The 23,397-nt window shown below is 38.9% G+C and overlaps 2 protein-coding genes across 2 annotated transcripts; one reads left to right on the top strand and one right to left on the bottom strand.

The window, feature by feature from the left end:
- Positions 1 to 146: 146 nt before the first annotated feature.
- bltp3a (bridge-like lipid transfer protein family member 3A) lies at positions 147 to 20,112 on the top strand. Its single transcript, XM_067527776.1, has 21 exons — positions 147 to 359; positions 2,603 to 2,765; positions 5,231 to 5,269; positions 5,493 to 5,584; positions 5,670 to 5,859; positions 6,191 to 6,331; positions 6,436 to 6,606; positions 7,303 to 7,483; positions 7,631 to 7,717; positions 8,975 to 9,145; positions 9,849 to 9,994; positions 11,242 to 11,383; positions 11,781 to 11,974; positions 12,076 to 13,283; positions 13,407 to 13,591; positions 13,677 to 13,816; positions 13,992 to 14,142; positions 14,939 to 15,207; positions 15,577 to 15,685; positions 15,871 to 15,962; positions 16,737 to 20,112. Exons 1-21 carry the CDS (start codon positions 316 to 318, stop codon positions 16,851 to 16,853), a joined length of 4,032 nt encoding a protein of 1,343 aa, XP_067383877.1. The 5' UTR covers positions 147 to 315; the 3' UTR covers positions 16,854 to 20,112.
- On the bottom strand, positions 20,042 to 23,179 carry taf11 (TAF11 RNA polymerase II, TATA box binding protein (TBP)-associated factor). The gene is made up of 6 exons (XM_067527795.1): positions 22,933 to 23,179; positions 22,504 to 22,682; positions 21,458 to 21,588; positions 21,269 to 21,356; positions 21,091 to 21,187; positions 20,042 to 20,457 (listed from the first exon to the last, which is right to left on the bottom strand). The coding sequence occupies exons 2-6, from the start codon at positions 22,675 to 22,677 to the stop codon at positions 20,327 to 20,329; spliced, it is 621 nt and encodes a 206-aa protein (XP_067383896.1). The 5' UTR covers positions 22,678 to 22,682; positions 22,933 to 23,179; the 3' UTR covers positions 20,042 to 20,326.
- Between the last annotated feature and the right edge of the window lie 218 nt (positions 23,180 to 23,397).

Below are 23,397 nucleotides of genomic sequence, written 5' to 3' on the forward strand. Positions count from 1 at the left end.
CAGTCTGCTGAGCTGCTGAACTACAGTGTAACTAACACCAAATATTCAGCAGATGGCAGCACTGTGTCGTTAGACCCTGTGTGTGTTTGTTTGTGTGTGTGTTTGTGTGTGTGTGTGTGTGTGTTTGTGTGTGAGTGTGTGTGTAACTGGGAGTCAGCTGGTAGCGAGGTAGCAGCTAGGCTGTGCTGTGCAAGCAGCGGTTAACAAGATGCACACAGCTAGTGTCGCGTACCACGTAAAGATACCTGCCAGCTGGTATATGTTTCTTTGAAAGTGGTTAAAGGGGGACATTGGACGACAGGGACGTTAGCAGAGATGGCCGGAATTATTAAAAAGCAAATTCTGAAACATTTGTCAAGGTAAGTGGCACCTTTGACTTTGTGTTAGCCGGTTAGCACCGCTACGTGATGGGTTTAACGTTACCGACTATAACACAGCAAATGCTAGTTCGCTCGGATTTTAACGTGAAGCTAGTTACATGTAACTACAACAGTGTCCACACTGGTTGCCATCTTAGCTCGCGCTGTAAACAGTGGAACGACCACACGAGGATAACAGCAGGAGGCATGAATGGGACCGTGAGCGTAGCAAATAGCCACATCCAGAAGAAGGATGATAACGGTGTGTTGGTAATATAATGAATACAGCCTGCCCTAATTCGTGTTTTGGAAAAGCTGCTATAACGTTATGAGATTCAGTTGACATCTCGTCGTCCATCTCTACCAGCTCCACCAGTAACTAAGTGCCCACTTTGTCTTTCTGTCATAATTAATTTAGAACACTGGCTAGGACAATTTCTTTTCTAAAACATTGTTATCTCGAATCCATGCCAAGTATAGCAATAATAGCAATAATACTATTTATCGTCTTGAACATTGTTGAAAAAATGTTGTCAATTGTAATGTACCATATTTCTAATACTGTATCTCAGTCCCCTTCACCTTCCTGTCAGAGCTGGCTGCAGAATTTTCTCTACACCTGGTCTTACTGCTGTATGTAATTCCACGTTTAGCCCACTATCTTGTGATGCACAGTATTTCCTTTCTTAGGTTTTACTGTGGCAGAATATATTGGGTTTTCTGTTGTCATTGGGATGGCACTGCTAAACAGTGAGGAAATTAATTTGGGTGAAAGAGAAATATTGAAATGTGTTTACCCCATCTAGATGGGGTAAAGGCGAAATTGGATCATGAACCGGGACAAAGGTTTATGGGTTTGTGCTAAATCTGAGGCTTCCTGTTTTGACTGTACGCTTCTCAGTTGTCTCTGTCTATGAGTAAATTAGACAGTTATTAGTCGTAGATAGGGCACTGTGGTTATACGCACACAGTGATCAGTTACAACCACCAACTCCTGGTTTTAATGTGGTGGACATGGGTCAGTATTTGCATGCTGACCATGGTGGTGTGTAGCCGCAGACTGCTTAATTGGGCCTACGCTGACCGCTGCTTCAGTTCTGAGTGTATCGCTATTCTCAGTAGTAAGAATAAAGAATAAAACACAGGCAGGAAGATGAAAAGATCATATCATCATACCTAGGATGATACATCCTTACCCAGGATGTATCTCTGTTAGTAAGAAAAATGTCCATTCACACGTTGGTTCAGTGTTTAGCGCTTCCGCCTTAAAGCCAGAAGGTCCCTAACTCCAATCCCCAGCCAGCTGTGTGGAGTTTGCATGTTCTCCCCGTTTTTGCATGGCTTTCCTCCCCCATTCCAAAGACATGTATGTTAGGTTAATTGGTCTCTAAATTGGCTGTAGGTGTAAATATGATTGGGAATGGTTGTCTCTCTGTGTATGTATATCTGTGTTGTCCCTGAGATAGACTGATGACCTGTCCAGGGTTTACCCTGCGTATTGCCCAATGACAGCCGACCCACAACGAACAGTATAAGTGGTTAAGATAATGGATGGATGGACTTCACAGAACTATAGATAACTTCTTTTAGCTCTTTCAGTGAAAACAGCTCAGCTTTTTTCAGCTTTGCTTGGAAAATTCTTTCAGCATTGAGGCATTTACAGTGCATTTTCCATTTTGGAAATGCTTTTTCTAGTTTGACTTTCATAATCTTTGGAATTAACCTAGTCTTTAAACCATGGTAATCTTAGAAATTAGACCATATTGGCAGTTCTAAGAATAATAGCACCACTATACACTAATCTAATGCATGAATGGCCCATTACTTTTCCACCAGACAAAAGGCAATGGCATTACAAGGCACAATTTTTTCCAACCAAGTCAAAGCCATTCTGTACTTTCAGATATGTAAACTACAACAACAACAATAATGAAAGGCTCTTGAATATGTGAGAGCTAATATGAAATGTACATTTTAGGAAAGGAGGTTTTCCAATACAAAAAGCTGTTGTTAGGCCTAGCAGTATTTGTGAACTGGTTTCTCAGGATGACTTATTCACTTCAGAAACATCTTGGCTGAGCTGCTAGATACATTTTTGTCGCCCAAATCATCAGGGACATATGCTAATGTTTTCCTAATAATAAAAGTTATATGAAGGTCCTCCAGATTTAGACTGTATGCTTAGCTCTAAATCGTATTATTTTAACATTGTATCTTTTTCTTTTCTTTTTCCTTTTTTTTAGGTTTACTAAAAATCTGTCTCCTGACAAGATCAATTTGAGTACACTAAAGGGGGAGGGCCAGCTGACCAACCTCGAGCTCGATGAAGAAGTCCTGCAGAACATGCTTGACCTGCCTACCTGGCTGGCTGTCACTCGGGTCTACTGCAACAAAGCTGCTATCAGAGTATGTTACTGACTAGTCAAACCTTGCTGTATTTAGGGTCATACAGAGAGGTTGTCTCCCTTTCTCCAGAAGACTACTGAAACACAAATAATACAACTATAACAGAAAAGCTCTTACTTTTTTTTTTGCTTTTGAAATTCATAGTGAATAGAATCACTGAGTAAATGAGCAGTGGTCGTGCCACAGAGATAAGATCCTTTAGACCAGGACTGACTGTTGATAATGGAGTGGCAGGCCATGATTTAGAGGGACGGAAAGGCCCAGAGGCTACAGTGATCCTGAGATAGACTGGCTGGTGTACACCAATCTGTCTGGATGGCTTTTTGTGTTCCCTAATAATTCCGATAATAGAACATGTATGTAAGAAAACTTGTTTAGAATTAAAGTAAATAATAATATTCATATAATCATGTAAATATTTTATCTCTTGAAATTCTCAAAGTGTTTCTGCAAAAGGTAGCCTTAAAATAGTTCTGCATTGTGGGACAGTATTTTCTATACTCTATAGTTCTTTAGAAGAACATTTTTAAGTTTTGCACATTTTGTGTAAGAGATTTAATCTTACAATAACATACCTGCCATTTTTGCACATGACTCAGTAACCCAATCACAATAACACCATGTTTAAAAATGTAACAAAATTCTGAACTTTATTTATTTAAAAAAGTCCATATTTTGTTCAGGTACATTCTGTTACCTTTAAATGTCCTTGAGATGTGTTTACGTAACTTGATCGAGTCCACCATTGGCAAAATGAAGTGTTCTTTCATAGTTTAGAGAGGCGCACACCTGTTTAAGATCCCACATTTCACACTGCAGGACACAAAACAGGCCACTCAGGTCAAGTAACTCTCTAGAGCTCTATTACACAACTGTGGCAAGGCATAGACACAATACTTTGTACTTCTAAATACTAATATTTTAGAGGATTTTGTTGTTGTTCACATTGCATGGGCGCTTAGAGAAAGTTTCTGTTCCTGTGCAGTTAAATCAGTTGATGAATGTTAAAGTAATATAGTACATGTTTTAATAAGTTTAAATCCTTTTTTGCAAGACCACAGTGCCAGAACAGTGGCATTAAAAGTGAATTGTGATCTACTTGTTGATGATTAGCATTTGGCCCACTTTAAAGGGCAACTTCACCAATTTTCAACTTGCTCCCCATGGCTTTAGTTTAGGGTGTAAATATACAATAATGCTTTTAAACGTCTCTTTGAGTTCACTATATTAAAATATATCTCTTCTTCTGGCTGAAAAATGCCTCCATATGGCCTCATTTGGAAGACACTTCAGTTCAGATTATGTCATCTTGTTGCTCACACTATGGAGGTTGTGATTGTGGCCAAGCTGCTTTTCCAGATCTCCCCCAGAGGATATTATCTAAACTCCTAATAATGTAAAACTCCTCTGGGTGATGTCATGTGGAGGCACAGGGGGCAAGTTGAAAATTGGTGAAGTTGCCCTTTAAGGGCATGGCTCTTTAGGTGTAATGGTTGTTCTTCTGCCAATACGTTGCTTACTCCACCTTTTGGATTGTGAGTAAAAAAAAGCTCAGCAATTATGACACATATGTTGCTCAGTTCCTCACTAGCAGGTCAAAACCTGACTTGACCATGGAAAAATTACATGTGGTAAACATTGGACTGATTTATTATTGTGAGCATGATAGCATTAGCTTAAATCACCTATTTGTTTAAATACAGTTTAACAAAAACACTGGTCAGCATGACTGTAGACATCTGTCCAACTGTACACTTATGGTAGCTAGAAAAATATGTTGTTTTATTTGTCTATATGTTACTCTTGGTCACTTGGAGATGTCAATAGGGACAAAAAGTCATAATTCTTATACATATAACACACAGTCTCTAATATTACAGGGAGCTGACTGCTTTCATCAACTTTTTCATAGCTTTGAGGTTAAGGTCTACCTGCAGCTAAGGACAAATATGTCAGAATTCCACATACAAATGTGGATATACAAGAATTACCAGTCATTGTTGTCAAATAAAAGCTTTCTTGTTTCTTATGACAATATTCTCAATTTACATACAACCAGTAAAACCAGTGATGCATCCATGTTGCTTTTAGCTTAAGGAAAGAAAAATAATCAACTATTTCTTCTGGAAAAAACATGTAAATGACTGTATATGTTTACATTTGTAAAAGGTCATTTCAATTTATAAATTGTTAGATTGTTAAATTGTTAACTTGAATTTTTTTCTGCATTCAGACCATATTTTTTGTTTTAATGTCTTCATCTTGTACATTGTAACAACAACAACAACAACAACAATAATAATATAATTGGTGTTACTATAAGTAGCACAACATTGAAGCTGTTTTTGTAGACCCTGCATCTTGTTGCCTACTGTGCCCTTGTGCTCAGTGAATAATAAACAGTGCAGAATGCTGTGACAAGTGTTGTGAATGACTTTGTTGACCTCGCTGTCGTTTCTTTTCAGATACAATGGACAAAGTTGAAAACAAGCCCCATCTGCCTGGTAGGAACTATGTTATTTCTCTCTCCCCACTCCTCATCTCCTAATCCAAAATAACCAATCTTGACTATAGCAATACACTGCTTTGTTCTTTTGCTGTTTTGTTATACTGCTCCATAGGATGTTTTTTTTTTTTTTGTGCAGTTATCATGAGTACATATTAGACTTCTTCTCTTTTTGTCCTTGCTCAATGAAATGCTCAGTAATCATTTTCTCTTATGTGCAGTTTTTGGATAAAGTAGAGGTAGAGATGAGGACATGTGAAGAGCCTCGGCCACCCAATGGTCCCTCTCCTATAGCTATAACAGCAGGCCAGAGGTAAGGCTGCACATACAGCACTATGTGCTTGGGCATTTATGTGGTCAACATTTTCTCACATTATGTGTACTTTGTCTATTTACAGTGAATATGGCTTTGCTGAGAAAGTGGTGGAAGGCATGTCTGTTAGAATCAACTCTATTACCATCAAGGTGCAGGCTCGTGCCTTCCATGCCTCCTTTGAGCTCTGGCAACTGCAAGGCAACAGCCTCAACCCTAAATGGCAGCGCAGTGACCTTCGCTACACGCGCATCACTGACCCAAAACGAGGAGAGGTACAGTGCAGCAGGAGTGTGAATGTTACATGTCCAGCTAAATACAGTGACAGAAACAGTTCATGCTCATTGAGCCAGTAGGAAATCCTTTTATCAAGCCAATTATTTTGGTCTTTATTAGCTGCGGAAACAAGATAAGGATGAACAACGTTATTGATTAAGATCTTGCAATCTATCTAAAAGGAAATATGTCAGTTGCTTTTTCTTTCTCTGTTTTAAAAAAGTCATTAGGCTTATACATTGAAACACTGTGTCTTTTTATTCTACTGTTTTTGTAATTGATCATAGCTGCTTGGTTTGTATGTATTATTTTATTAATTGTTTCAATCAGGTGCTGACATTCAAAGAAATTAACTGGCAGACTCTAAGAATTGAGGCCGATGCCATTGAGGGCGATGACCATGACCTTGGTAGCACTCCATTACGTCTCATCACCAACCAGGGACGGATTCGCATAGCTCTTAAACGCAGAGTAAGACTTTCTAAGATTTAGAAAAATTTCTAATTGGTCAAAGATCACGAATGTGAACTCTAATAATTTGTCCCAAGCCTTTAATTCGTCATTGTTTTATCTAGATAAAAGACTGTAATGTGCTGGCTTCCAAGCTGCTCTTCATTCTGGACGACCTGTTGTGGGTGCTGACAGACTCGCAACTCAAAGCTATCATCCATTATGCCAAATCACTAAGTGAGGCCATGGAGAAATCTGCCCAGCAGAGGAAGAGCATGGCTGCTGAATCCCTGCAGGTCCGGCCCCTTTTCTGCTCACTGATGTTTTATTAAAACAATCTGTGTGAAGAATGTTTGAGATTTTTCAACGGCAGACCTCAAATGCAATTCAAACTGATAGAACGAATGGATTCTAAAGATAGATAGATTAACAGATGGAATGACTGATGATTAAAAGCAGAAGAAGACTTAGAAGTCTGCCTAATATATCACTACAATCTACTTCAGAATAAAATTTTGTCAAATTTTAACAAAAAATGAAAAGCATATATAAAAATGTACAACTGTAGTGATACAGTTACAATAACAAATAGATGTTTAGCAGACGCTTTTATCCAAAGCGACTTACAAGTAAGTAGTAGAGACTAGAGAGACCTTAGGGGTTCGGTGTCATCCCAGGGACTGGTCTACCAACTGAGTGATAATCACTGAATAATGTTATGTTATTGTACATGCTTGGGCTCTCCGGTCAAAGGAGATATATTATCAGTTTAGTTTGCAGTATTCATCCAGTGTCCCCACGTAATGAGCCTAACATTCAAGTAATTTTACCTCCACATTAATTAGAAGACTAATACTGTATAAGTTTCTATTACATTAAATGTCACACTTGTTTATTGCTGTTTACTTGCTAATATGTTTATTTTGGAATATAGTTTTCATTTTGTCAGCCCATTTTGGTGATTTAGATGTTGTCCCTCTTCCGTCATTTAGACTGCTCCTCCATCTCCTGGCCTCCACAACCTGTGGACAGAGCCCCCACTCCCTCCAACTAGCCTCCCCAGCAACTTGAGTCAATACTTTGATGTCTTCGATGTCAAGGAGTCTTCTTACCATACATTCATTTCCCGCTTGGACTTACACATATGCAACGATAGTTCTTCAGTGGATGAAGGTTTGTAAGGAATAAGTCATTATGTGCCAGAGGACATCAGCGAGTAGTCCTAATTGTTTTGTAGTGTTTTACTTCAGCATAAAGCAAATAATGTGTATAGTGGAATGCTGTTTGTGAAGATGGTTTTTAACAGTTGATATTGCATAGATGAGCCTCCCCCACCGGGCTTGCAAGGTGCCATGCAGCTGACCTTCAGGAAACTTGGCTTTGACTATTACCCTGTTCACAGACCTGGTGAGTGTGACGGCAGGTTGACTGCAGCTTTCCCTGAGCCTTAGTACTGCTCCCACTGAAACCGTAGCATTCATCCAGGACTAGCTAGTTAGGAGGATTACTGTTAATGCAGACTAATGGCTTGGAAGCGTTTGCCCAGTGCCCATTATTCTTTGTGAAATTCCAGCAGTGTAAAAAGTAGACGTGCAGATTTGCCCCTGATGCCAGTTATGGTGAATTAAATATTTATTAAGCTTTTTTTAATTACAAATTCCAACTTTTTCAAGTTATTATAAAAACATGTATGTAAGAAAACTTGTTTAGAATTAAAGTAAACAATAATATTCATATATTCATGCAAATATTTTATCTCTTGAAATTCTTAAAGTGTTTCTGCAAAAGGTAGCCTTAAAACAGTCTTGCATTGTGGGACAGTATTTTCTATACTGTGTAGTTCTTTAGAACAACATTTTTATGTTTTGCACGTATTGTGTAAGAGCTTTACTCTTAGAATAACATACCTGCCATTTTTGCACATGAACATTACGAAAACTGCCTATATGATGTATTATGCATTTAGGTGAGCATTATACAGGATACCATATGTATTTAAACTTGTAGGACTCCTTAAAAGATGCTATCACTGATTTCCTCATTGTTTCTTCTGGTTCTAGTTTGGGTATTACATGTACCTAAATGCCATTAAACTTCCCATTGACTTCCCGATATCAACATCTCTACTTTTAGCTGAAAAAAGGCCTCCAGATCACTTGGAGGAACCTTCAGTTCAGGTTATGTTTTCTTGTTGCTCACACTATGGAGTTTGTAATAATGGTCAACTTGCTTTTCCAGAGCTCCTCCAGCTGACATCATCTGAACCCCTAATGATGAAAAACTCTTCTAGGTGACGTCATCTTAAGGAGTTTTTCTGCTAGAATTGGATGAATATTTTAATATAGGGAAGTCAGGGGGAAGTTTTAAGGTATTTATGTATATTTACACCCTAAACTAAAGCCATACAGAGCAAGTTGAAATTTGTATTTATTGTGGTGTAGACCTAAATCAAGAGACTGCATTCTTAGTGTTTTGCCATCAGTTCAAACATGACCCAAAAAGGGCTTTTATGTATATTTACAAAGAAATTATGCCCGGCACTTTCGATTATGAAAAACTAAAAAATAATAAAATAAAATAAAATAAAATATATATATATATATATATATATATATATATATATATATATTTAGTATATTGCCTTTTCATACTTATGTAATATAGCTGATGGATGCCGGCACTGGGAACGGCACAGCGGAGCCATGGAGGCTCAGGCCCAGTGGGCTTGGAAACTGCTGCAGGAGTACCAGAGGAAAGTAGAGGCCTCTGGGTTCCCGGGGCCACATACAGAGGTGCCCCAGCAAGCCAAGGACTCCCCTGCAAAGACAGTTCAAGGTATGAATTCAAAACTAACAAAACTATCATTTTATAAAAAGTCAGTTTCTCTCTTAACTGTTTTACACATAAGTAGTGTTGTTCCTGACATAAGAAATATTAGTTTGACAAAACAGTTTATAAACATCTGAACTCTGCTGATGAAGACTGCATCACATGATTTAAAGGTTTGGAAAAAAGCTAGTAAGTGTGCAATAGGTTGAGTGTGTTGACCCCCACAAAACAACAGAGATGAAGTAAACAACAACAAAACTAGTAACTAATTGGCTTTCCAAACAAACAAGACAAAAGCCATCGTATAAATAACCAGATGACCCAGTATAAGCAGTCAAAAAATCCACGGCTTTCAGCTTGTCCCTTTAGGGGTCCGCATGTGGATTTTTTCTTTACGTTGGATGCCCTTCCTGCAGCAACCCTCCCAACTTGAGACCGGCACCAAGGTCGCCCTTGGTGGCTGGGTGGGGCCAAACCTGGTGGGGTGGGATTCAAACCCGCTACCTTCTCCATTCCAACCCAGTGCTCTACCAGTTAGCCACTAGGCCCCCTCACCCAGTAACAGCAGTAGTACCATTTACATATGCTTTTTCTGCTAAGACACAAATAGTAATTTCTAAAATTGTTTTCCAACATCAGTGTTATAATCTTGCAGAAATTGGTTCTTTTAGCTTGTCACAAAGTGTTTACTCTCCCACACACACTCTAGATGGACAGTCTAGTCCCAAGATAACCCCCTGTGACAAAGAGCAGGCCTCCAGCAGGAACTCTCTGACAGGTCCCTCAGGGTCATCACTGAAAAGGCTGCGATCTAGCTGTGTGGTGGTCAGGATGGATGATGTGGACATTCACCAGGCAAGCTTTCTATCTTCAGCTGATTTGATTTAGCAGCTCTAACAGAAGCTTCTCTTTTCAATAAAATGGGGGACATCTGTTTCTCAGTGGAAGCATTAAGGCAGTATCTCCAACAATAACGACTAAAGCTTTTTTATATTGAATGAATTTGAATTTATATTGGATCTGTAGTCAATCCACCTCCAACCGCAAACTGGTATTTATATCAAACAACAGAGATTTTTTTTTTCTTAAAGGATGTTTTCAAATGTGCTCCCCAGTTCCATACTGTGGATTACATGCATGCCAGCACAGCCATCAAGATCATATAATTATTGGCTGCCCTTCTTTGGCAACTGCGTTCCTTTAAAATACTTATAACACTAAAGATGCTGTGGAAAATCAGTCACAAAGGTACTGACCGAAGGCATTAACAAAATATAGCCTGAGTGAGGAAATTATTATGTTTTTAATTATTATTATGTAAGAACATAATCTACAAAGCCATCGCTCTGTGCTTAGCCGGCCAGCTAACATGTAACATCTTGTGTTGCAGTGTAATCTTTACTTGCATGTCAAATTATCAGCCATGGAGTCAATAGCCTAACAGACCTTACAGAAAGGAAAAAAAGTCTCTTTTAGATCAGCAATCTGATATGTTCTATCAGATAATCGGCCTCAAATTGTCCCTTTGGGATACTGTAAGCAGTAGAGCTTATACTGAATACTTGTTTGATTACTGATCTAAAAACCACAGCCTTACATAGTAGAAAAGCAGAAAATCTTACACTTAAAGCTACTTTAACACTCTACCTCGTTCAGAATAGAATAGTCTGATCAATGTCACTTCACTTAGCTGCCCCAGTGCCTTTCATGTGAAATTGAAAAAAGTCCTCTGCCACTTCAGATTACCCTCTCGTTTGCATTTTCACTTTGGGCATTCCACTGTGAAAGACCATAATATTTCCAGGGTTATTTTAAGTTTAAGAACTTGTACTTCCTCATTTTTTGGAACAAGAGACACCCAGGGGAAATTCTGTACATATCTTGGCCTCCACCTTTAATTTATGACAGGAAGTCATTGATGTTCAGAGTCATGTGGTTTAGTTTTGTTTGCTGCCTCAAAGTTCTTCTCATTTAAATAATTGTGTACAATTTCTTTGTTTGTTCTATTACATTGGCTAAAGCTAAAAAAATCATAATAAATCAAATTAAATTATATTTTCACAAGTGATATTTGGACATTTGTATTTTCATTGAACATTCAGGTATCTACAAGGGGCCGTCATAACAAGAAGACCCAGTCTTTATTATCCTGTAACCGTAAAGGTCTGCGTTTACCAGACAATGTCCCAGCTGTTCACCTGCAGTTTACAGAATACTACTTTCCTGACGACCCCAATTTATCAGGTATCATGCAACCAGTTGAAAATACATCATTTGTGTCTTGTCATGTTGAAGTTTAAAATTTTTACTCTCACAAAAGAATGTGAATTTTACATAAATAGTGTGCTTCAAAAGTTTATTAGAATTGTGTTTTTATTGCTTTAGTAATACAAACTAGTTTATTTGCTTTTGTCTTGTTACATTTACATTTACATAAGAGAAACCTAACTTACTTTACTTCTAACTAATATTTTTTAATAAATATTTTTTGATTAAATGATTTAGCATAGACTGCAAAATTGGAATTGATTTTTTGCTGCTTGTTTATATTCAGTAGACCCTGTTAACTATATGAAATAGATCAAAATAAAAATAAATATCTGTCAGCATTTTCAGATTATTTTTTGTTCCCCTCCTCCAGTTCCCACTTCCAATCTGTATGCCCAGATAAACAGCCTCCAGTTGTTTGTGGACACAGCCAGTGTGCTGTGGATCAACCTTTTTTCCCGGGGTCTGCTGCACACTCTGGACCAGGTCAAAGCTTTCTACCATTTGCAAGACAGTAGCAAGGCTGAAGAGCATGTAGACATCCGCATGGACGCATCTCAGCTCAAGGTGAATAAACCGCTGTGTGCTTGTGGTCTTTTGTAGATAAAAAGTAGCTTGTTATTTATCTCTAAAAGTCTTATGTATTGTATTTTTTGTCCATCCTTTAGCTGATAATTCCCTTGGATTCTTCCATATTGGACCATCCAGAGCGCCCACAGTCACTCTTTGTTACCATACTCCAGATGGTTCTCAGCAACACTCGCCACTGCCCCCATGGCTCCAAAGCTGACCTCAGCACTACCTACGATAAATTTGCCAGCTGCCGTTTCTTCCAGTCTACATCACCCTGCCCGTACCCCAGAGACATGAGTGCCTTCCACCCTATTCCCTCTACCTTCCTCTATCACTCTCAAGAGACAGAGCCCCAGCCACTAGACAAAAAGCAGTTACGGTCCCAGGATGTCTGGTCTCTCAGTCTGTCCCGTGTAACTCTAGGTTTCAGTGGAGCTCGCCAATTCCCGAAAGGCAGAACCCAGCCTTTTGTGGAGCCCTTTGCCATGTCTGTGTGGATGTGTCAGCCCTCTGCCTTTAAAAGTGACTTGTCTTCCTCTTCCAGTCCCAGCAAAGTCCAAAAGCTTTCTACTGAACAAAAAGAGGCTTCCCTTGCAACTTTCCACTTCTTGGCCCACACCATCACTCCAGTGAAGATGTGGCTCAACCACTATCAGTATGTAGCGCTGCTGAGGATGAAAGACGCTATGGCTCGCTTGGCGGCAGAGTTGGGCCGAGATCTACGAGATGTCAAACACGCTTATGGCAAGGAGACAAAAAGCCCTACTCTTTGTGTTGCCCTTCTTGTGGACTCGGCAGAACTTGGTATCATGTTGCCACCAGTCTGCTCAGAGCCAGAGGAAGAGGTCCCTCACACCCCTGAAACAGACAGCCCTAGCATAACAGACTCTGACATTTCCCCAACTCATCACTCTGCAAATCTGCTGCTGGAGGAAAGTAGGTTAAAAAACGGGATCTCCTCTGTCAATTCAGCACTTGCTACCTTTGATCAGGGTGGACAAGATGTGATAGTGGAGGAGGCATGTGAGGCAGTGGAGGAGGGGTTAGAGAGGGACAGTTTGACAACACAGGAAGACACTCCTCGCCTCTCACCTCCATTCTCGCCTGGACTCTCCCGGGGACCGTCCACCTTCAGCCTAGAGGGAGAGCTATCAAGCGCGATTAATGTCACCAAGGATGTGACCAAAGATGCCTTTAGTGCCTCGCTGGACTTGACGAAAGGGGCGTTTTCAATAACAAAGGACGCCTTTAGCATGCTGAGTCGTGGCTCAGGGATGAGCAAATTGTTCAGTCCACAGGCAAAGTAAGTGCTAGTGCTCTCCCGCTGAGCTGTTGTCAACATAATAGGGTTAGTGTGTCTGGAACCCATACTGTGCACCACATGCTTTTACTGGCTGTCCCTTAACAACTGTGTATCTGTTCACAGGGAGCAGGTCCAGCGTTCAGAAGAGCCCTCCCCCTCTTTGGCTGCCAGCCTGCGCTACCAATCGATGAAGCAGTCGCCCTCCCAGCATTCTTTTGATAGCGCTATTCTGGACGGCAGCTTGCCTGATGAAAATCTCTCTGTGGATAGTGATCTCAGTGACAATTTTGTCATCCTCATGGACTCAGGTGCTGAAAACATTACCAGGTTCTCAAAGCAATTTTTCTGAACTATTCAAGTGACATCCACTATAAGTTTGTGTCCTGGTTTCAGAGTCAGGTATGGAGTCCATGCGTCCTAACAACACTCCAGCAGGAAGCCGAGGCAGTCCAGCCCCAGGAACAGAGGGGGGATCATCAGCAGACCTCAGCAGTTCCCTGTCCCAAAGTACTGAAGATATGTCTCAGGATATCGTAAGTTACTTTGTTATTAAATGGAGTTAGTTCATTTTACGTTGTTGATTAGAAGTAAATAATTTTTACATTATTTATTATTGCCCACAATGATTTTAACATTAAAAATTATCAATTCAAATCAAAATTTAAAGTTGCTGAAATGTAACTTTGTTTTGATGTGCTGTTGTTACAGTCCTCTGTGTTGTTATTGATCCTGAGTGGAATGGCCTGTACCATGGAAGCAAATGGAGAAGACCAAGTTGTGGCTGTGGAGGCCCAGAATCTGAGACCAGTGCAGATGGGCAATGTCAAGATATCTGATCTGCTGGCTGGACTCATACAAGGTAACCTGAATTACTAAACAATTCTGTTCAAAAAACCCTTCATAAATAATTTTAGATCTCACGTTTAACCACAATTGTCTGTCTAACTAGTCATATCCAGACCTAATGTGCCATCTGAAGATTTGTATTTTGGATACCATTAACTAAATTGGCCAAAGAACTGTAAACCAGTCCTGCTCCATGGTCTCCTTTAAATGTACGTAAAGATCACCTCTAGCTATGTTTTATGTATTTTGACATAAAAAGATACTACCATTGTGTCTGAAATTTATTTTTAAATCTAAAATGTATAACTCATTTCACATATATTTTTAGTAGATTGCATGCCTCCAAACCTAATGTGGAATGGTGCTGTCAAAGCAAAGAATTTCACTTCTGAAGGTTTTTAAGTGAGACCTTCTGAGCAGTCAGAAAATGTAAACAATTTCTGCTTGACTAGTAAGTTTGGAAGCATTCTTATTTATTATAATTTCATTACAACAACTACCTGAAGTGCTGTGCAAAGCATGACCACATCATAGCACAGCAAGAAGGAGAAGGGCTGAGCTGAACAGAGTGGAATTTACAGTTGTGATGTCTTCTACATGAACACAAGTTGCAATGCCAGTGGCATAAGAATTTTTGCATAATCTCATGTTTTATATTTACCTCGAAATCAAAATACATTCACCACATTGTTGCATTTTGTCTCTACTCCAAAGAGCATCTAACAAGTTCCGTCATGTAAAGCAAGTATGGAGAGCAAGCAGGAACTGTATGTAGTGTATTGCTCATGCGTTTCATTTTAATTCTCCAGCTCCAGGTGGATCAGTCCAGAAGCAGGACAAGCCGGGGGGTAGAAGGGGATCTCCAGCAATGTGCATACGAGCAGAAATGGGTCCATCTGCTGCCCGACACTCCAGTCTGGCCGAGTCTATGGGCTTCCTGGATTTAAGAGTACAAGACTGCCAGGCTGAGTTGTTAGCCTCCACATTGGCTAACATTGGGCCTTTTCTCGAAGATGAATTGAGTGTGGATGGTCAGCCAATGAAGTTACACATGAGCAACATCACCATTACTATAAAGGTTGGTTGTTCATACTGTCTAGTTTAGGGATCGAATCATTTTGAATGTGATCATTATAAGATGTTTGTGAAGAAAGGATTTGACATTTTTGTTTGAATGCATACCCACATTGGATGTCAGTGCCTTTTTCTCACAAAAACACCTGACTTTTGAGGGCTTTAAGTTTTCCAAACTTTTTAATTGAGCTCACCCATTGTTTATTTCAATATATGACACAATTTTATTTGCAGCAGTAGTAAATACTAAGTGAATTGTAATTAATAAAACTGAACTAAACAAATTTCTTTGAGTAAAAGACATGAAGCAGTAATTGGTACCTATTCTAAATGTAGAGTATGTGTCACGATCGCTTCTTGTTTTTCATTTTAGGATGACAGCCCCAGAATCTACCCTACAGCCCCCCAGTCTGTCCCAGCAACGTTCATTGTAGATCAGCTACTCCTTGAGCGCAGTGACGATGGCAACTTGAGGCTTAAAGGTAGATTTTCTTTAATTTGCTGTACTATAACAAATTGAAAACTTGTTAATATTGTGGATCCACCCACGCTTCAGCAAGATCATGGAGCATAAAATCTCTGATACTCAAGCTTAGAGCATCTGTTGTAATACACTTACAGAAAGATGAACAGAAAGTGATCTCAACCATTTCCTTTGTGATTGCAGCTGAAGGTACAAACCCAGAAGCCTCAGCTGGTGTTTCTGGGACAGAAACAGTCAACACAAACAGTTTCAATTCTGTTCAACTGCAGAGTGAGGTAGGGAAGACCAAACACAACAGTATACTGCAAATGTTTCATAATTGTGTACTTGCATTCTGAGCTTGTGAGTCACATGCGTTTTTGTTTTGTTTTGGGCTAAAGTCCCAAAGCAACTGTCTTACACAATATCAGTTCTAGAGATTTTTTTATATAAATGTTATAAAGAAATTAATGTAAAAAGTGTTATTGGTGACATGCTAAGCTGAGGCCTCAGTTTGAAGATAAGAGTTAATGCAGTTACTGATCATTATGCTGTCCACTATTTCCGTCCAAAACTGAAAGTTACACATGCAAACACATTGTAAAACATCCCCAAAATACAAATGACATGACCTGAGCCATGACTTGGCTCAGAGATCCACAACCAAAATTACTGAGTTTTTTATTTATTATTTGTAATGTTTATGAACGCAAAATATGAGATCAAGATAACATTGCAAACACGCAGCAACCATGTGTCTGTCTATAGTTCTGTTTCATGCTTTTATTGCAATTGAATTGATATGTTCTGTTAACTGTTTAGTGGTCAGACAAACATCCAAAATACATTTGAGTTAGATACACATTTTAAATCCAGAATAAACCCAGTTGCCATCTTAAACACAGCTGTAATACAGGCTTCCTGTTTCTGGTCAGCTCTAAAAAATACAAAGCAGAGCATTGTGTCATTCAGAATCTGATATTCATCTAATAGGTTTGCAGCTCGTAGCCAAAGTGTACTGTGGGTGACTAAGTAATTAACTAATCAATCCAATAATCCTGCCATTACAGAGACAAACGATTGAGTCGCAGCTCCATGATGCCCAGGCTGCCCTAACCCAGGCCCTCAGTGAAAGAGAGCGCCTCCTTCTGGAAGTCAGGAAATATGACCCCACATTTACTCTCTGAGCCTCTTTGTGTTTTATACTTGAACATGCTGTCACTGCTCCTGCTGAGGAACTGTGATCAGATGCATCAGGATGAAGGTCAGGTACCAGCCAAATTCACCCAAAGCATGTCGCTACATATTTGAACTGATAGATCCACGTTGTGGCTGGATCACTTCCAACTTGCTATATAATTCTGTTCTTGACATCACAAGAGTTGCTATAACGTTTACTAGGAGGGGAATTAGTACGGCAAATACAATACTGGTACTAGTTTTTTTTATTGGACAGTCTAGATATTCTTTACTGCTGTACACAAACGTTCCATGTTATTTTTGATTCAGTGCGGACAGTGAGCTTATTATGTGGTTCAGTGGTTGTCACACAGCATGCAAGGCTAAATAATCATCAAGCTTTAATTTTTCCACTTAATTATTTGTCTTATGGTTGTGTCCAAGCACCTGCCAAAATCACCTCTTTATGTCACTGGCATTGCCCGACAAATGCCAGTCCATCTGTAACTACTACAAAGTTCTTACTGTCAAGCCTGTTTGTGAACAGCAACTACATGTAGCACCGATACAGACTAGACTCGTGTAGAACACATTTGTTACATGTAAAATAAGATAGAACAGTGTTTCTTTTTTCACTTAAAAGTATTATAAAATGTCTGTTACTCGGGAAAGATACGAAAAACAGTGCACTTTAAGAAAATAATAGAATGCACTGCTTTCATCAAGAGGCAGATGCACGACACTTTCTACTTTGGTTGTTTTATCAACAGGGGGAACTGGTTACTGTACACTTTCTTATCAAGGTCTGACCATACCCAAAAATGGGTTAAGTCATTCTCCAGTGTTATACTTTCAGTTGTGAAATGCTGATTGTGCTTCTTTTGTACTGTAAAACTATGTGCTCTGTGGTTGAATGTCCACTCAAAGACGACACGCCTTTCGACATCAGCCTCGGCTTTGGAGAGAGCACATTGCACAGTACCTTCAGTATTGTTACTGGGTTAGTCCTTTTACTCCAACTCTGTGAGCTTTGGGGTTATACCAGCTCCCAGAGATATACTTGATTTCCACAAAACCTACTTTGTAGCTTGAGAGAAAACAACTCTGATTGTTATTACCTCTGTAATTTGTCTAGTGTAATGGTAACACATCATGACATCAAAGCTCAAATTGGATGTAGTTTCACTTGTATATATTTATTTAGGTTTGTCAGTGCAGATTTCTTTGTTAGACTGTAGTGACCACAGCATAACAAAGCCATATCGATTAAAGTGACATTGTATAATAATGCATACACACACACACACACACACACACATACACACTGATCAGCCATACCATCAACACTGTCGGTCTTAATACCTTTTTGAGAACAATGGTTATAATGGCCATTCTGAGCCGTCTGCAGTTACACAGCTCCATATGCAGCAATATGTGATACACTGTGCAGAAGTGGTACAAGTACACTAACTCAATACTCAAGTAAGTATTGGCCTTAAGTATTTCAAACCATTACCGTTTATGGTTAATATGGAAAAAGGTCAAAACAATAAGGGTCAAAAATCTCTGTTTGTAAAGGTGGAACTGATTTTATCCACTTTCTATGCTGACAAGCTGGTAACCCATAATAATACATCAGAATTTATTAGTTCATAGTATAAAATAAACTATAATACTTTTTATATTAAACAACCAGGTGTTATTAATGTTGTGGCTGATTGGTGTATTATATTACCAGCTCACTACAAAAACTGATATTCGTCAGTGTGTTTAATCCTGAGTTGTGGCAGAGTCGATCTTTTAGGCCACATTACTTCCATGCATGAACCTGATAGGTACGTAAAGTGAAATGATTTTGATTTGTGTCAAAAACACTGTTTTAAGAATATAACTAACTTTATTTTCTTGATGACAAAACACTTTGAGATTGTTCTGGTAAGTCAATTATTTAGCATTTTGCCTTTGAAAGTTGGGTTAGTGGGGGTTATCAATCGTAATGGTTGCAAACGATTGAAGCCACAGAGATTTTCTCACCTTTCACCTCTAATTATTTTCAGAATGTGTTACCTGAGAGACCTCTGGTGGCTGTGATCTGCCAAAGCACTTCTAGATGAAAATATGAAATACTTTGTTTTTCCATCTTTGGTTGTCTTTCAAGCTATGAATGACAGATTTGCATTCTTCATGAGGAATGTAAAATGTTTTAGCAATACAAAGACTGCAATGATTTAACCAATTACATGGCAAACAACAGTAACACTACACATCTTTTAATGCAGAATACTTCAGTTGTCGAGATAGCAAACAAAAGACAAATTTTGTCTTACATTTTGAGATTTTTTCCCTCAACTGCATGTCAGAGTAGTAAAGTGAGATACTGCCCTTTAATCTCAGTATCACTAATAGTAGTAGTCTTCTCAGTTTTTGGTGGGTGTATCCTGCATGTTCTTAATAGACACAAAGACATGGACATGACAAAATGTGAGTGTACCACGTACCATGCAACATGTAGCTGTTTTCCAAGTCCCCTCTCCTCATTCTTTGGTAGCATCCCAATTCTGCTAACAAACTGGTGCTCTGCTCAAAGCCTATTACACTAGACTTCCTTTGCACTCTAGAGCAGGCCAGGGTTTCTGCGACAACCTAACCCTTACCCAGTGTGCCATGCAAAGAGGAGATGGACAGAGACTCACTTCATAGAGTGTGGTGTTTTCTCTAGTCGCATGTACTAAATGGGTGTTTAAATGTTTGCCTTTTGGATTATTTGCACCTCTGTGGTAAATTCACTGGAAATTGCAATTGTTTTATTGTTAATCATTTCAGTGGTTTGCAGGAGTCCTTGTGAAATCTTCCTAGGTGACGCTAATGTTTGACAGTATTTTTTTGTTAGCTGTTTAGAATTATTGAATTTGGTCTTTAACACTTTATTGAGACTAACATAAAACTGGTTCTGTGAACCAAAACTAGTATGTGGAAAGTATTTTAAAAGTGAAAGAATAAATGATTGATAAACTCATTTAAGATGTACCTTTTTTTTTTTGTTTACTAGAAAATGGGTATGCACATGTAACAGAAAACATTAAAATATACAAAACCTTGTATGTTGGTTTCTTTTACTAGTGCGGCCATACTTTCTACATCTCTAAACAAGTTACCTTTTAAAAAAAAAAAAAGTTCCACAACTAAACCAAAACACTTCACCTCTTACATCAATACAACCATTACATTAAATGTACCTTAATAATTGAGGCACTAAAACAAAGCATTTCACATTCTCTTTACAAAGTTATTTTTACAAGCATAATACAAAATTGTAATTCTACACCATCCAAACTGTGCATTGCATCAAAAAAACAAAAATAAAAGTCTGGTTGGCTGCATTATGATTACAGTGCTTTCATGGCAGGTTTTACCAAGCTGAAGCAATCACTTTTTCCATCACAAGCACTTCACTCTTCATACAGTCTAAAATACAGCTGGCTTAGTGAAAGAGAATGTTCTTGTACTTGGTGTTGGGAATCTGATCTTTGCTTTTCAACCTTCTCACTGCTTCCCTCATGTGTTTCGGTTGAAGAGGTGGTGTATCTCCCCACTTCTCACAAACGTCCAAAGCTGTAAAGACAAAAATTAACTAAACAATATTACATTTTTAAATGCAGGAGCCAGAATAATTATTTTTATTAACCCTCTGGGAACCTTAGGCACATTTTATGCGTTTTTAAACAATTTTGGCAAAATAGTGTTTTTTTGTTGGATCTTTGAAAGAGACTCAAGTATAATCGGATATTAACGTATCCCTGAGGGTTAATACAGAAGAATAAAGAATTAAGTTCCATTACACCATGTTGGGGGACAGGTGCCATCTTGTGACGTATGCGCTCAGCTTTCTACTTGCTCAGCCTGGTGGCTACAATGGGTTACCTGCATACCTTTTGTTTTGGTTAGCTGAAAAGTTGTTTAAATGGTTCAGACTTGATAGCGAAGGGGGCAAAGATAAGATGGCACTACTCTACTGTCCTAATATGGCAGCAGCATGGACCTACTGTGGTGAAGCTTTTCAGAATCGTTAAAGTCAAAACACAGCCTCCAACAGAAAGGCAGGGGGATCCTCACAACATGGCGCCCAAAAACAAACAAAAAATAATAATTATAATAAAAATAGTAACCCAACATGGTGTGACAGCAGCCTCAAATTATTTTATATTTTCATGTATTATGCATTCTCTCTGTAAATTTGCCACTCACCTTCCTCAACAATTTCCCCAGCAAAAACCTTGGAAATACCCGACATGGCAATTACTACATTCTGGGACACTGATGATCCTGTTATGGACTGGATTAGCTAGGGGGAGGGAAAAAAAGACATCAAACTAACATAACATAAGAGATCTAAATAATACCTCGATGTTCATAAACTGCTTACCCTCTTAATAGCAGCCTTAGGGAAAGCAGAACGTCTGTACATCTCATAGCGATTCAGCTGCTCTTCAGAGAAGGATGACACCAAAACCCTACCAGAGAAGAGCAGGGAATAATGGCAAAGACAATAAGGATGACACTTGTGTAGATGACTTCAAGAATTAGGTTTGGTTAAATATTTATTGAATCTTACTGCATCTTTTGTATTTCATCCTCATCAACTTTATGGCGCTTCTCCTTTTTCTTCTCTGCTTCCACCTTCAATCTTTTGGCAGAAGGTTGGCCAGAGGTTCCTTCTTCTTCATCTTCCCCAGCTGCTGTTTGCTTCACAGTAAAAGGCAAAACTAATTAAGAGTCATTTGAAACAACATGCCCTTTGTAAAACCTCAAACATACAGATTTGCCAAAATTATGTTCTGTTTTTTTGCTCAGTTTTAGGCAGTAGTTAATGTTGCTTTGCTTCACTATAATGGGTTATTATGTGCTTAAAAGAAGTAAGTAAAGAAGAAGAGTAAAGTCTGTAACATTCTGCTGGTATCATCTCATTAAAAGTTAAGATTTGCTTGAAAAACTGCTTGGTATGAACCATGTTTTTCATTCTAATCCAAAATAATATTTATATTCTAGTTATCTTGTCAGATAGTTAGTAACCTAATTGTCCTACTTGTTTTATTCAAAATATAAACATTCTTTAATTCCGTAACCAAAATAACGTAACGAAAGTCGCAGATACCATTCATCAATCATATTAGCACAAGTATCAACTAAAAAGCTTTAAAAGGATGCTGATTTTGAACTTGCTTCTTTTGGTTCTAGTTTGTATAAATATCATTAAACTTCCCATTGACTTGTCTATATTAAAATATCTCTTTACTTTTAGCTGAAATGACATCACTTGGAGGAACCTTCAGTTCTGAACCTGTGTTGATGCCAGCGGTTTACAGGGAGAGTTCTTGCCTATCACTTCCTGGCCCAGGTTGTCCAGGTTGAAAGACAAATGTCTGGCAGAGAGAGCGCCTGCCCACTGAGGGGAAATTAACAGAGGAATGCATGGAGCTCTGCGAATGTACATTTACACCCTAAACTACAGTCAAAGCAATTTGAAAATTAGTGAAGTCGCCCTTTAAGCATGTAAAGTTAGTGTGATTTAGTAATAAAGTTTGGTTTGGTCCTTTAGTTATTTGTTACGATCCACACTTCCTCTTATGGTGTTAAGAGAAGTTAGGCTCTAGAACTCACCGATTTCGCATCCTCTTTGGGATGATCTTGCGCGGACGACTCTTTGTTTTCTTCTGCAGGTTTCGCTGTGGCTGCCACATCTCCACTTTCCTCTGATTTAGCATTAGGATGCTGCTCGGTAGCAGTTGCCCTCTCGGGTGTATCATCAGCTTTAATCCGTGCAGGGTCGGCCATAATCTCTAAATTAAACAATGGTCGCAAAATAGTTTAGCTACGTTGTTCGGTTCCATTAGCAATCCAGCTAAGTTGCCTTACGCAGCTCAGGTGTGGGACAAACTAACGTTACATTAAGTCACAAATCATTTGTAGTTACGTTATAGTAACCCGTGAATACTTAATACGAATATATTGTGACCAATAACTGTCATGTTTGTGCTGTCACGTTTGTATCAAAACTAGATGAAAATATAAAAGGATATTTTCACCTACCTTATCTGCATTCAGGGGTCAACAAAGCAGTAGCCAAGCTAACGGTGGTGCTACGCTAACCGCTAACGTTAGCTAGCGAAGCGATTAACGCTACTTTGCCTTAGCTTGCACCAAAAACATTAAGCCCAAACCCACCCTGATGTACTTGGAGGGTTTTATTTTAACTTAACCAACTCCTCGGAGAAAGGATGAAAGCGCTCAAACGCTATTTCTCGAAAGCGCTGATGACAGATTTCCGTTTCCGTTTTGTACAAACTTTATTAACACTGTTTTGCTCCAACACGTCAGTATGAATTAAGTCTTGTTTTCTTTAAATAGTTAAGTATTTTAAACTACGTTTTAAAATGCAGTCGTCCGAATTTTAACTGTCAAGATACCATTTCTAAACTATGTTACAACACTCAGATCCCAGTGTAGTCGCCACTGTTACTTTACTTTAGGTAATGGGGTGGTAGATAAGGTACA

Source organism: Channa argus, chromosome 13 (assembly GCF_033026475.1).
Source record: "Channa argus isolate prfri chromosome 13, Channa argus male v1.0, whole genome shotgun sequence".
NCBI classification, from domain to species: domain Eukaryota; kingdom Metazoa; phylum Chordata; class Actinopteri; order Anabantiformes; family Channidae; genus Channa; species Channa argus.